At 43.8% G+C, this 14,988-nt stretch overlaps 1 protein-coding gene and 1 long non-coding RNA gene across 6 annotated transcripts in view; one reads left to right on the top strand and one right to left on the bottom strand.

The window, feature by feature from the left end:
* RNASEH2B (ribonuclease H2 subunit B) overlaps positions 1 to 3,340 on the bottom strand; it is an 80,949-nt gene extending 77,609 nt beyond the window's left edge. For 4 of the 5 annotated variants that reach the window (XM_037799882.1, XM_037799881.1, XM_037799885.1 and 1 more), the window contains exon 1: positions 2,975 to 3,340. In XM_037799882.1, coding sequence (XP_037655810.1) covers positions 2,975 to 3,038 — 64 coding nt within the window. In that variant the 5' untranslated portion in view covers positions 3,039 to 3,340. The other variant, XM_037799883.1, reaches the window with a different exon arrangement.
* Positions 3,341 to 3,351: 11 nt separating this feature from the next.
* LOC119506752 overlaps positions 3,352 to 14,988 on the top strand; it is a 95,866-nt gene continuing 84,229 nt past the window's right edge. Inside the window, exon 1 of the long non-coding RNA XR_005211058.1 lies at positions 3,352 to 3,654. This is a non-coding gene — a long non-coding RNA (uncharacterized LOC119506752). The remainder of the gene's footprint in view (positions 3,655 to 14,988) is intronic.

The raw sequence follows: 14,988 nt of genomic DNA, 5'->3' as shown, positions 1-14,988 counted from the left end.
GTGCCTATAGATGGAGATGTGATCTGACAGCCAGTCTGATCTAATTTAAGGGATGTTTAAATCAGCCTAAGTGGGCCCAATTGAGTGTTTTTCAGGTTCTGAGGTCATTTCCCTTTATTTTCCCTCACTTAACATCAGAGTCTCCCCATGTTTTAACATTTCCTTGGAGATGGCTAGGTAACAGGGTTTGGCCCCAATAGCAATCAACAATCTTACATCCTATCTACACTCAGTGAATTTGTTCTTGGCAAATTCACAACAGGTTCACCCCAACTCCAAAGAACTGACAACTGTACAAAAGTTGGACTATAGAAAAATATAAAACATATGACTCAAACACATATTTTTAGAAAATCAAAAAGGGATGGAAAGTTCTACCATATTCCAAAAAGTGGAGATGTTAATGACCCCTTACAATAACTAACATTGCAAGTAGGCTAGTATTCCCAGGCCATATTAGAGAAATGTTTAAGACCATCCCGAACGACAAAGCATGCTTCCCTTGCTGAAATGGGAGGCCGTCCTGTCTCCACCTGTCTATGAAAATCAAGGTCCCAAGTCTTAATACCTCACAAGAACCCCTTCCAACTTCTAGATTGCGTTTATATGGGATATTTGGCTTCTCCAGAGATATGGAAAACTAGAGAGCAAGAGATCTAAATCATCCTTTTTAGACATGTTCTTCAAGATATATAGCAAAATGCTCATGGTAGGCAATTTGATAAAAAAATGTGAATTAAAGGTTGGAAAAAAAGTCTCATGGCCAGGATGGGTGACTCTACCTTTGTCTCAGATATAAATCTCTTTCAAGTTCCCTTGCCCTATTGGTAATGTGCTCACTTTTTAGTACACAGAGTAAGCCCTTCAGATCCCAGCATTTTCTAAGACTGAGTACAGATGGTCTCCACCAAATAATTCTGAAAGGTTCTAGATGAACAGTTTTCTTACTGAAGCCCCAACCTCCCTATGGTTTTCACTTAGCCAAATATACCTTCTCCCTCTTGAGTGTGTAACTAACTGGACTAAATTCCCACCTGCTGGAAAAAAAAACCAACACCTCTGTGCATTCAGGCCCCCACACCCAGTGCTTTCCTGCTGTCCCCCAACCTAGAAAATTCTGACCCACCACGGAGGGCTGAAACCGGATCTCCCAATCCTAATCCTGAATCCCAAACCCACAGCTAAACCCGACCTCCCCACACTAAACCTGAATCCTAAACTGAAGTCCTAAATCCCAAGTTACACCTGATCCCCCAGTCCTGGATCCCGGGGCAGCATCTCCTGATCTGGGAACCTGTGAGAAATGCTCATTCTTGGTCTCACCCCGACCTACTGAATCAGACCCTCTGGGGCTGGGGTCCAGCTCCCCAGGCGGTTCTGAGACCCTCAAGGCTGAGAACTGCTGGGGACAGGAGAGTGTTTGTGGACTTCCCCCGGGAGCCGGCAGGTGGCGCTGGAGGCCGGCCAGAGGATGCCGGGGTGAGCACGCTTTTCACTGTTGCAGAACCCGCCCGACCGAGTTCTTTCCTTCGGTTTCTTAGCAGTGGCTTAGGCTCCCCTCACGAGTTAAAAGGTCACAGTTCCTCAAAACTCTGAACAGGAACTGGACTGAAATTCTCCTCACGACCCACTAGTACACATATTAAACCTACAACTGTCAGGGGTTCGATCGATATTTAGATGTTTTAGAGTGCTGCGTGTTTAATACGGTAAGGCTGCAAACACACTAGACTGGGTAAAAGACTCAAATTATCCTCAGCAAGGGACTAATAACACTACACTCGGTTCTGAAAGAGGGATTGGAGTTCCTGTCCTTAAAATCGAATTGCATTGATGTGGCGGAAGTGAGAAGAGAGGATTTTTCTAATGAAGAGCGTAAAAAGGTAGCCCTTTGCTAGAATTCAGCCGAAATTCTGAATTTCACACTATTTTACTGTTCGAGCATTTCTAGGAAGGAGGCGGGGCCACGGGAAGTCTCACACACTGCAGGTGGGAGTGTAAATTGGTACAACCACTTTGGAAACTGTTCGGCAGTGTCTATAATACCGGGGACACGGCGGTATGGATATTCAGACAATGAAATATACCCAGCAGCAAAACCACAAAACCAAACCAGTGCTCCGCCCAATTCAGATGGATCTCGCAATAGTGAGTGGAAGCAACCAGAGGCAAAGTGGTACACACAAAAACAGGCGACCCCAATCTCTGGTGACAGGGGTTGGCCTAAGAGGGGGCAGGGGAGCCTGCAGGGAATGTGTCATCGCCCCCCATAACAATCTAGTCTGCACACGATATTTAGTGCATTTGCTGAGCTAAATCTCGCCATTATGTACAGTGAAGCACGGATTCGCCTTCTTCCCAATGTCACATCATCAAACGTACCATCCCACATAAAGGCCAAACCTTTCTAGTTCACACTCCCGAGCCCTAAACTGCTTTGACTCCGCTGCTTAAGGGTCCCTTCCTCGGGTAGCGACTGCGTGTCCACAGCCCCAGGGTCCCATACACCCTGCACCGCTGAAGGGAAGGGCCTGGCGCCGGCGGCCCTGTGGTCACTGCCTGCCGAGTCACTCTGAGCTCCTCTTGCCCTAGCCGCTGCCACCTTCCAGCTTCCTTTACTCCCCAGACTGATCTCACGCCGTGCTATCCCAGGCCCGTCTTCCGAGGCGACTTCAGGCCTGCTGGATCCCACGTTCCGAGTGGGGGGCCACCTAGTTATCCCCCAAGGCAGCGCGTCCCGAGACCCCAAACCCTCCTGGCCCTCTGCAAGACGGGGCCGAGCCCTCCCGCCTACCGGGGCACAAGGAACTCGCCTTTGATGGCAGCATCGGGCCAGAACTTTTGTCAACCAGACGCGGAGAAGCGCGTCTCTGGAGAAACGCCGAGCGGCCCCCCACGTGCCCAGGCCCGCCCGGGGACCCCGCCGGCTTGGAGGGACGCCGTGAGGTGAGGCGGAGTGGGCGGCCGCGTTTACCTGGGAGCAGGAACACGTACTGGCGGGGGAGCCCCGCGCCCCCGCGCTCCCCGCCGGCCGCCATGCCGCGCGCTGCTCCCGGGGCCCCAGGCGCGCGCCGCCTGCTCGGGAGCCGCCAGTGGCGGGAGAAGGGCCTACTCCGGGCACCGAGGGGGCGGCGCGCCGAGCCCGCGGCGTTCCGCTTCCGGGGCCAGCCAGCCGCCTGCGCGCAGCGGGGCCCTCGCGTGCGTTTTGAATTTAGCGCTAGGCCCTGTCCACCGCGGCGGCGGCGGCGTGCGGGGCCTCCCCTTCCGCCCCCCGTTCGTGTCGGCGCGGAGCCGCGCGCCCGAGGGCGCAGTGACGCGGGGACGCTGGGACGCGGCGGGGGCGGGGTCGCGGCGGCGGGGCCGGGGGCAGCCTGGTCGGTGGCCCTCCGCGCACCGAGGTCGGCGGGGCCGAGTGTACCCCTCACCCGCACCCCACCCCATGGGGAGGGGGCCCCCGGCGGAGCCCCGGGCCTGGGAGCGACAGCCTGGAGCCGGCCCACGTTGGGACAGCAGCTGTCGCGTCCCAGCCCTGACGGAGCTCCTAGGCGGGGTGCTTTCTGCGCTGGATCCACGCCAGGCTGCGGTGGGCATCCTGACTCGGAAACCGTGAAGCGGGTCCTCCAGTGGCACTGAGTCCGGTTTGCTAAAAAAGAGGTGCGCAATCGCGGGCCCAGAAAATCAATCTGTTATTTGGCGAGACTCTTTGCCATGAGTTAAACATTAACGAAATTTTAAAGCGATATTTGAAAGGCTAAGGCTATGAAATTTCGATGTTTAAAATAAAATTTTAATTGAAAAGGTAAGGCTTGGTGCGTGGTTTAAAAAGAAAAAAATTATTCCTTTGATACTTGAAAGAAAATTTTCCTCCTATTCCAGATCCCAGGATATCCCCTCCCCAGGGACAATTCCTTTTAAGAGTTCTTGACTACTCTCCCAGAGTTTTTCCATGCCAACTCAAGCTCTTGGGTCTTGGTTTTTGCATAAATGCAAGACTAATATCCACAACTCATGCATTTTGCTTTTTGTTGTTTGTTTAATTTTGGAGACGGTTAGATTTGTCAGATAGATCCAAGCCTTCAGGACAGATTTTTAACTTTAATCCTGTTTGCAGTGGGGTTGAGACAAATGCTGAAGTTGACTATAGGACACACCAGTGGGAAGGGGGCCTTGCTAGCTGAGGGCGGGGTGGGGAACTCTCATATTGCCCTGACTATCCCTTCAACCCCCAGATTAAATTATCTGAAAAGCCATGGTATAAGCCAAATCTGACAGCTACTCAGTGTCGTCGCTATCCAGAGCTGGTTTCATGTTTTTCTCTGATCCTTTCCAGCCTGTGGCTGTATGAATATGTATTTTTATGTGGCTGTTTTCACAGTGGATAGACAATTTTGCCTGCTTTCTTGCACTGTCATAAACATTTTTCACATTGTATTCAGAAAGATCGCAGTTAATGGATGCATTATTTCATGCTGTTAATGTACCATGGTTACCTATGTAGGTTATTGCAGATGCTTATAAATAATGTTTCAATGTATAGTATGTATGAATCATGCAGTGTTCAAAGCTATGCAAGAGATGTACATGTAGCCACGTGGATGCTTTCTATTGAGAGAGAGAAAAAGAGTTAGAAACAGGAAGAGATTTATAGCAGATTATCATGTAAGTAAATTAAAAACGCATACATAGAACACTATATCTTTTAGTGGATACATGCATAGTTAAGGCCATGTATCAGACACATAGAAAATGAGTGTCTTTAAAATGCAAGGGGCTGGGAGTGTGGAGAAGGATGAGGGGTGAGGAAATGAAACAGAGAGGTGTCAGGACTCACAGGGGCAGGTCACGATGGCCTATGAATGTGTTGGTCCAAGGACAAAGACTTTTTTTAAAAAGTGCTTCAACATCCAAACAATTTCCTTTATCCTGTTTTTTTGTTTGTTTTTTTTTTTAAATAATTTAAGTATCTTCTTGAAAGGAGGCCCAGTGGGGGTGTGGAAACTGATGCTGGGTCCTTTGTCCTCAGGATAAAGTCCAGGGTACTGAACTTTGAACACCTGGCCACGGCTCCCAAATCTCCTTCACTCCCATGCTGCCTGTAGCCACATGAGCTGCCTGCATCCAGCCCTCAGCATTGTGTCCCCCATGCCTAGCACTCAGGGCTCCACTTGCCTCATTCCTCCCCGCCTCCCTCCCCCTGCACCACCTCCTGGACAACTGCCACTCAGCCATCAGAGCCCCTCCAAGGGTGCCTCTTTATGCCTCCCAGGACCCTCCCCCAGGAATGAGTGAGTGCCCTGCAGGCTCCACCACCAGGCCCTCAGTTCCTTAAGGGAAGGACAACATTGAGTCGTTCATCCCTTTATCCCCACAAAATAAAATTGGCTGACACTGTGACCAGGTGCTGTACTAGCACTCTTTCCATCCTCCATTAGCCCTCAGGGGAAGTATTAGCATGATCATCCACATTTTATGGAGGAAGAGTATAAAGTTGAGAAAGATCAAATAATTGCCCAACATTGCATGACTAGCAAGTGATGTGGGATTCCAGAGACTGGCTCTTAGTCCCCCCCACCCCCTCCTCAGTGGCCCAGTGCCTGGGACAAAGCTGTCTGGGCCCAGAGCAGGTGCTCAATAAATATTTCTCTAGTAAATGTTTATCGGGATAAATAGGCAGTCATGGTAACAGTCAAGGGCATATGGTATTAACTAGTTTTAAAAACAAGAACAAATCGATTATATCCAGTATATCATAAAATGTTCTATAAAATAATGTTTATATATGCAAAGAGACAAGCAGGTCACTCTCCAGAAAATGAGACAGTAGCAGCAACTGAATATCTCTGAATAGAGAATCCTAGAGACCCTTCTAAATGCCAGAAGCAACGAAGTGTTCATTTTCAGGCAAAAAAAAAAAAAAAAAGAGGCGAAAACCCTGAACTAGGGGGCTGGAGGGGAAGGAGCAGATCACAGTCAAAGGATCTTCAGCAATGCTTTACTGATGACACGTAGCAGAGAGAGATTGTGTTAAGAGGAGTGGAGGAATTTTTCTTTTCTCTTATGGTATTCTGGTTTGCTAATGTTGCCTTATGCAAAGTATCAGAAATGGATTGGCTTTTATAAAGGCGCTTTATTTGGTTTCACAGTTACAGTCTTAAGGCCATAAAGTGTCCAAGGTAACACATCAGCAATCGGGTACCTTCACTGGATGATGGCCAATGGTGTCCAGAAAACCTCTGTTAGCTGGGAAGGCACGTGGCTGGTGTCTGCTCCAAGTTCTGGTTTCAAAATGGTGTTCTCCAAAATGTTGCTCTTGGGGCGTTTTGTCCTCTCTTAGCTGCAGCTCCTCTTCAAAATGTCACTCACAGCTGCACTGGGGTCCTTCTCTTTGTGAGTTCTTTTTATAGGATTCTGGAGATTAAATGAAGACCCACCCTGGATGGGCAAGATAACACCTCCATGGAAATTATCCACGCAAATGTTTCACTCACAGTTGACTGAGTCACATCTCCATGGAAACACTCAATCAAAGAATTCCAATCTAATCAACACTAATACATCTGCCCACACAAGATTGCATCAAAGAATATGGAGTTTTGGGGGACATAATACATCCAAACCAGCACGTACAGATTATTAAAAACTGATGAGAATGCTTCTTGCAAAATAAAAAGGAAAATCTGTGTTTATCGTCACTTTCTTTTTAGGAGAAAAGGGTATTGCCTTGCTTTTGTCTTGTTATCAAATGTGTATCTAGTGACAATAGAGAAGGCCACACACAAGGTCTTCAAGCATGAGGCAGGGAGGAGAAAAGGGTCAGCTGTTCAGAAGGGGACCCAGGAGGAGTACTTAATCCGCCTTTCTGGGGAGAATATTCCCTTTCTATTCCCTCTCTTATCCATGCCAACCTAAAATTGAATTGTCCTGACAGCAAAAGGGGCAGTGTGACACATACGCTCATATAAACAGTGAGATCTGCCAGTTACGGAGTAAGAATGACCAAAGTTACCGGAGGGAATAGAAAGAGCAGCCCCTGGCATTTAGATACTCTGCCCTTAGACACAGACAACCTCACAGGACCCCAGCCTCGGACAGGGCTATTCACAGACCATGAGAAATGAAACAAAACAAGCCCACTTCCTGTGCTGTCTAAGCACAGACAAAAACAAGGTCACTGTACCACCCGCAAAATACAAAAAAAAAAAAAAAAAGACTCTCTTGGCCAAAATGACTGGGTGCTACTTTACCAATTCCAGCTTCATCTACAGCCTACTGTCATTTTAGTCCCTCTCCCTATGGAGAAGATAGTTGTGCCAGTTTGGACATATTATGTCCCCCAAAACACATTATCTTTGATGCAATCTTGTGGGGGCAGACATATTAGTGTTCATTAGATTGGAATCCTTTCATTGAGTGTTTCAATGGAGATGTGACTCAATCAGCTGTGAGTGAAACGTTTGATTGGATAATGTCCGTGGAGATGTTACCTCGCCCATTTAGGATGGGTGTTAATTGGATCACTGGAGTTGTATAAAGGAGTTCACAGACTGAAGAACCTCAGAGCAACTGAGAGTGACATCTTGAAGAGGAGCTGCAGCTAGGAGAGGACAAAATGCCCCAAGAGCAACACTTTGGAGAATGCCATTTTGAAACGCAACCTGGGAGCAAGCAGACACCAGTCACTTGCATTCCCAGCTAACAGAAATTTTCCGACGCCAACAGCCATCCTTCAGTGAAGGTGCCCTACTGTTGAGGCCTTATCTTGGACACTTCATGGACTTAAGACTGTAACTTTGTAACCAAATAAACCCCCTTTATAAAAAGCCAATCCATTTCTGGTATTTTGCATAATGGTGGCATTAGCAAACCGGAACAATCGTCCATCATAGAATTGCTCCCACTTCTAAGGGCATTCAATAGAAGGTGAATCCTCACTGCCTTAGACCCTCCCCCAAGTCATCCACCAAAATCCCTACTGTAGCTTCCAACACCCCCTTACTGGGACACCCCTGGTTCCCCATGGTGTGTGTGCTCTCTCACTGCTGTGAGGAATAAACCCAACATGTTCCAATGCAGAGGTGTTCCTGCTGGAGTGTGTGATGCAGTGTTTACACATTTGTGTGTGTGTGTGTATACACAGTTATAAACTCTACATATATATTTATATAAAATCAAGGTAGCTGGAAAATTCAGGCAATTCAAGCTCTGAAGTATCCTTTTGTGTGTGAACTGTCCGTAGAGATAAATCAGATAATCAGGTAATTGCACATTTTGCTGCATAACGTCTTAAGCAATCACCATACACTTCTTATAATTTTAATAACTGGATGTCCTAGTTCTTCACACTTAATTTGCTTTTATATACTCTATTAGTAGGTTTGTTGTGCAGTGCATTTGAGATTTGGGTTGTTTTTTTTTTTAAGCTATGCATTTCCTAACTGGTAAAAAACACCAATGTTGGTTATTTTTCATTTAAGTATCTATTTTCAAAAGCAGAATACAAGCTTGTATCAGGGATGATCACAGGTAAAATGATGGATAAAAATAAAACTTTGATGACTAAAATCTAAACAGTTGTCCTTGAATTGCTTCTTTCAAGTTTGATGTATTTTCTAAAATTGTTTAGTTAATATTTTTAATTTGATAATGGAAATTATCATCTGAAAACAGGAACTACAAATGCTGAATATGGCTAATGGATTGCCAAAGATTAACAAGTTTTTCTCTTAATGTGAGAGTGTAGCACAATGGTTTGCTCCACAGCAAAAACAAGTACTAGTGATGGGGTATCCAAAGAGGAAGTTGTTGCATATGCTACAGAATAGTCCATGAAATGTTGACTTTCATAATTACATTGATCATGCAACAGTAATATTCCAGAAAACATAGTCATATTCATGAGTTCATTAAATATTCCAAATTATTTGAGTACCTAATTAAACTAATAAAAGTATTGTCCTTTAAAAGTGGTTATAATTTCACTATTTTTAGCATAAACACAAAGTATACTTTTTTTTAAAATCTTTTTTATCCAAACCTCTAGACGGACTGAATGAGTCTGTGTTTTTCTTATGGAGATCACAGCAGAGATGAAGAATTTGCAATAAAGCATGCATCCCTTATCCTGGAGTTGGGAAGTACCCAAAGAGAAAAGATTTTAATATTAATTTTAAATGTGAAAGGATTGCCTTAAACATGAAAATGACAATGTTTGTTCCATAAATTTGGCAATAATTTACTAAAAAGTGACAAGCCTATGATGAAAGCTCTTTATCTTCTTTATGGGTGGGAACAGTTGAGATGTGTTTGTATTTACTTAAAATGTGGTTTAAGATTAAAAGAAATAAGTCTGAGCAAGAGAAGATGCAATGCATCTGGCTTCAGAGTTAGACACTGAGATAGAAGGGAGCTTGACAATTGAATATATGTTCAAATTGCTCAGACTGTAAGTACAAATTGGTGGAAAGGAGGTACAAATTTGGGGGCAAAAGAAAAAATGAATATTGCTTTTAGTTCCTAACGTAATTCTACGCAGTGTGGTCAATAAATAAGTTTAGGTTAAGGCAGTGATTAAAAAGGGCAGTCAACTCTTTAGGCCTCCCTTGCTGAGGTTTTGCAGGTCTCCTTTGGATTTACTATCGTGTGGTGTTCATCTATTTGGAGTCAACATTTTGTTATTTCTAACATCAGATGTGTCATCCATGACCCAATTTACAAATGACATCCCTACAGCAACTACATAAAACTCGAAAGTGATTTCGCTACCATTTATTCCAGAAATGGTTTATTTAATGAAAATCTAATTTTAAAAAAAGGAGAAACTACTTCATATATACTCATAACGATGTCTGGTTTAATGTTACTCTTTTGGAATAAGTACACAAAGGCATTTTGACTTCATTAGGATCAATTAGTAGCCCCTTCTAACTCTGTTGGAAAATCTGAGCTCGGAAATAAAGGAAATATCCCAACAGTTTAACCCCCTGGTGCAGTGGCAGAGCCAACACCATTGGAGGTCTTTACAAACTAACCCCCTGGTGCAGTGGCAGAGCCAACACCATTGGAGGTCTTTACAAACTAAACTGGGGGTCTCCACAAAAAAATTCAGGGCCCCTCACATTTAGCCTGTTACTTTTCTCTTTGAGTTTTATGTTGTCAACCAGCCAATGCCATGATTTATTTTCTCACCTCCTTTGCTATTTCATTTTCCATGTTGGATAAATGTGTGAGTTCAGCAGAGGCACATGTTTTGATGATTTAGTCTAGATTAGCTGTCTTAAGACTATAAATCACTACCAGGGTCTCATTTTTAAGCTTGTCCTACGCTCCTCTGGGATGGAACCCTAGAAGTTACTGGACGCTCTTCTTTTGAGCCAGATGAGGAATGGGCCTTAGAAGAAGAAAAATATGAAATAGAATGGCTGCTGCAAAGAATAATTAGACTTTTTTGATAAAGATCAGGAAATAATCTAAGAATGCAACAACCTCCAAGTAAAGCTCTGTTTGATGTTTGCACTCTCCTCTCTCCCTTTCTCTCTTTCTCTCTCTCCTCTCCTCTCCTCTCCTCTCCTGATCTGGACCAATCTGAATTTATTCAACAAATATTGATAACTATACAAAATACCCACTTTCCTGTAGTTTACATCTAGGAGAGGGAGATAGACAAGCAATATAGAATTTATGTAGTAAATTCTATACTATGATATATATATACATGTGTGATGTACACAGCATGGATAGAGGTTTCATGAGTACAAGCAAGGTTACAATTTTAAATAAAGAAGGAACAGTGGATCTCGTAAGAAGGTAGTGTTTGGGCAAAGACTTGAAGGAAGAAAGGGGTTAGTCCTATGGATATCTGAGGGAAGAGTGTTCCAGGCAGAGGGAACAGCCAGTGTGAAGGCCTGTGGCTGCCACTTGCATGGCATGGTCAACAGTAGCAAAGGCTTGAGTGGGGGGAACAAAGGGGAGAGAGCAGTGGGAGCTGAGGTCGGAGAAGTGAGGGCCTTGCAGGCCATCGCAAAGGGTACATGGGATCTGCGAAAGGGTTGACTGAGGAGTGGTGAGAACGTAACAGTGCTTGAGAACACGGCTTTGGCCAATATGCAACCAGTGGAAATGGTAGAACATCCAAGAGTAGTTGCAACTAAAATCCTGAAAGCAGCCCAGTGTTTCTCAAAGTACTTTCACTGCACTCCGCAGTCAGAAATATGTTTGACAGCATGACAATGCAGCCACACATAAAAACACAGACACATCAAAACAAAGCTTTCATGAGCCAGTACTTAAACACATTATACTCAAGGCACTCCAGTATTTTTTGTGCTATACAACGTATTTGATTTATTTTCTTTATTTGCTCCTGATACAAGTCACTAAATTAATTTCACAACTTAGTAATAGGTTTTGATCTGTAGTTGAAAAAACATTGCTGTAAGTAATGCTACACCCTAACACACGCACGACATGATTAACATCATTGTCAACTTTGAGCATGTTTTGGCTAAGAATTATACCAGGGCTAATGACCTTAATGAGGGAGACACCATTAGCTCATTAATCAAAATCCAATGTATATATAAGATATTCTGCTTTCATGACAGCTGTCATTATATAAAAATATTGTGTGGGCTAGGTCACCACCAGGAAATGTAAAACATATGAAATTCAGGTACATCACTTCTGACAGCCCGCCAATATTTATGGTAGCTGGCTAAAGAGATTGTACTTCAAATAAACAAACGTATAATGTTTCCATAAAAGCATAGACATGATCCTAATTGGTGAATTTGCTAATAGATATTTGTCCATTATCTCCAGATCAATCATTGGATATATTTGCTTTTAGAAAACAGTGCAGATTTTGGAACTATATCTCAAAATGTTTTGAGGGCTTCCCAGAGCATCTAGGAACTTTTCTGAACTGTTATACTGCCATTTAAAAACTCAAAATTCGTTTCCAAATAGGTTGGAGTTTCAAATGATTTTTTAATCTCTGCAAAATTTCTTAGATTTATCGGTGAGAAGGTGAAAGCTTTCTAGGATGCTGGAATCACCCCCTCTAATCCATTTACTACACTACAGAGGTCCAGTTTTTTGAAGAGTGTTGTCCCCTGTATCTTTCTGGAAAGAGGGAAATGCTCTCTATCTATGCTGTCTACTGAGGTAGCCACTAGTCACATGTGGCTTTCAGGCCCTTGAAATGTGGATAGCATGACTGAGAAACTGAATTTTAAATTCTGTTTAATTTTAATTTAGTTAATTTAGGTAACCGTGCCCTTTCCAACCTCAAGGTCTTGACACAAGTTGTTCCCTCTGCCAGACAATGTTTTCCAGCCCCAACCAACTCTCCTCTCATGTCCTCCTTTCTCCTGGCCAACTTCCACTCATTTCTCAAGTCTCATTCTCTTATTGGTCACTTTCATTCATTCAAGAAGTATTTGTTGCATTCCAACTAGTAGCCAGGGACTGTGCTAGGGGCTGGGGAATGATAGCTGAGAAAATAGGGCAAAATTGAAAGCCGCCTTGTCCTTGTGGAATTTACATTGTAGTTGGGATGATAAATTTTTTTTAATGAGTAATCAGAAAGTAATAAATTATGATAAGCATCTTGAAGCAGGATGTGCCGGTTTGAATGTATTATGTCCCCCCAAACGCCATTATCTTTGACGTAATCTTGTGTGGGCAGACTATCAGTGTTGATTAGATTGTAATTCTTCCCATGGAGATGCGCCCCACCCAACTGTGGGTGATAACTTTGGTTGGATAATTTCCATGGAGGTGTTTCCCTGCCCATTCACAGTGGGTGTGAATTAAATTACTGGAGCACTATATAAGCTCAGACAGAAGGAGCAAGCTTGCTACAGCCAAGAGGGATACTTTGAAGAAAGCACAGGAGCTGCAGATGAGAGACAGTTTGAAGACGGCCGTCAAAAGCAGACTCTTGCTCCGGAGAAGCTAAGAGAGGACAAATGCCCCAAGAGCAACTGAGAGTGACATTTTGAAGAGGAGCTGTGTCCTAGAGAGGAACGTCCTTGGAGAAAGCCATTTTGAAACCAGAACTCTGGAGCAGACACCAGCCACGTGCCTTCCCAGCTAACAGAGGTTTTCTGGACACCACTGGCCATCCTTCGGTTAAGGTAGCTGATTGTTGATGACTTACCTTGGACACTTTATGGCCTTAAGACTGTAACTTTGTAACCAAATAAACCCCCTTTATAAAAGCCCGTCCATTTCTGGTGTTTTGCATTCCGGCAGCATTAGCAAACTGGAACGCAGGGCTCTTAACTGGACCAGAGAATATTGGGATGTGGGGAGAGGTTTCATAGACGATGTCCCATTTTCACTGAGACCCTGATGGGAAGTAAGGTACCCAGATGTCAGAAAAAGTTAGGTAAATTCTTGTTAATGGATGCAATGTAGATTATTTTAAATCTGAAAAAAATAGAACAGTTGCTATAGAATGATTATCATAAAAGGAAAAAATTATTGGTGATTCTTAATTATGACATCCTTTGGCTTACAAAGATCATTTTCACCAAAGCTTTTGAACTCTTTACAAATAATCATTTCTCAAGAATCAAGAATTTGTTAAGATTCCATGAATTCTCAGAATGCCTCAATGAGGCGAGTATTCCTTGTTTCCCATTTCCAGTACCCAAGTTCCTACTAGTTATTCAACTAACCACTAAATTAAGCCTAACTGAGGCTATTCCTTCTGTTTGGGCCCCGAATCCCGTCTAGTGTATTCTAAATAAGGAGCACTTCAGCTCAAATTATCCTGCAAGTTCATACAGCAAGATCCCACCCACACAAATTCAAGCAAACGGCATTTATAAATATGATACAAAAATTGAAAACAAGATAAACGTCTTCATGGATTATAAATAGAGAGGAAACACAAAGCAATAAGTTGGAGCTGCAGGCTAATGGGGCTCTAATTTCAGGGTCAGGAAGAGGCAATTTGCAGTTCAGCTCCAGTGGGTACCCAGGTTATGGCTATGCTCTGTGAGATGAGGGTAAGGCAGGCTCACTACTTCAAACCAGTAAGAGAGGTAGGGAAGAAAGGAGAGATGATGGAGAGAGGGTAGATGCAGACACAGCCCTGTAGCCAGCGCCTGTGCTAAGTCATCCACAACCAGGTGACTGGAACTTGGCTACCTCCAATCACCCTGGGAGGGAGCCCTGGACTGCCAGTGTAAGACCTGGCTCTGAGTTGGTGTTGGGTGGAGGCAGTCAAAAAAGTGCTAGATAAAAGGGCAGGGGTGGGGCTGGGTATCAGGGTGGGAGGACAAACAAAAAGTCTCCCACCTAAGATGAGCCTGCAACCTACAATTCTAAAACACACGAGAAAGAGGAGATTTACTGCTTAAAACATGGCCCATATTTTAAGAAAAGAAACATGGATTCTCTCAAGGTGATATGAAAATAATAGCGCAATCCGAAGGTGACATCAAAATTAGTGTTGCAGAGCCCCAAAGAGATAAGAAACAACCTTCATGAAAAAAAAATAAGAAATTTTGAAATAACTACTGGCAGAAATAAAATAAAACAAGGGTATATTAAAGAACAAATCCAGTTAGATTACTCAAAATGAAAAATAGAGTCATTGAAATAAAATTTTATTAAAAAAGTAAATGCTAGACTGGACACAGACAAATAAGTGCTGTATTGGAAAGTAGAAATGAGGAATTAAAGAAAGGAGCACAGAAAAAGAGGAAGAAAGATGCAAGAGCAGTTAGTAAATATACTAGCTACACTGAGGGGCTCCAATAAGAGTTCGGAATGGAGGAAATGATAGAGAAGGGCTGTTTGGAAAAATATTGCCTGAGTATTTTCAAAAGTCATTGAGGTACCTGAGTCCTGGTTGAAAAGGGCATGCTGATTTGTCCCTCACCTCCAGCCTCTGCCCTAAAGCTTCGAGTGTGCCCACTGGAATTCCTGATCCATCACCCCCCGAGTCCTCATATTCTCCATCTCCTGCGTAATATA

This window comes from Choloepus didactylus, chromosome 12 (assembly GCF_015220235.1).
Source record: "Choloepus didactylus isolate mChoDid1 chromosome 12, mChoDid1.pri, whole genome shotgun sequence".
Lineage (NCBI taxonomy): Eukaryota > Metazoa > Chordata > Mammalia > Pilosa > Megalonychidae > Choloepus > Choloepus didactylus.
Note: the sequence above shows the minus strand (reverse complement) of the source record. Positions and strands in the feature narration are given on the sequence as shown.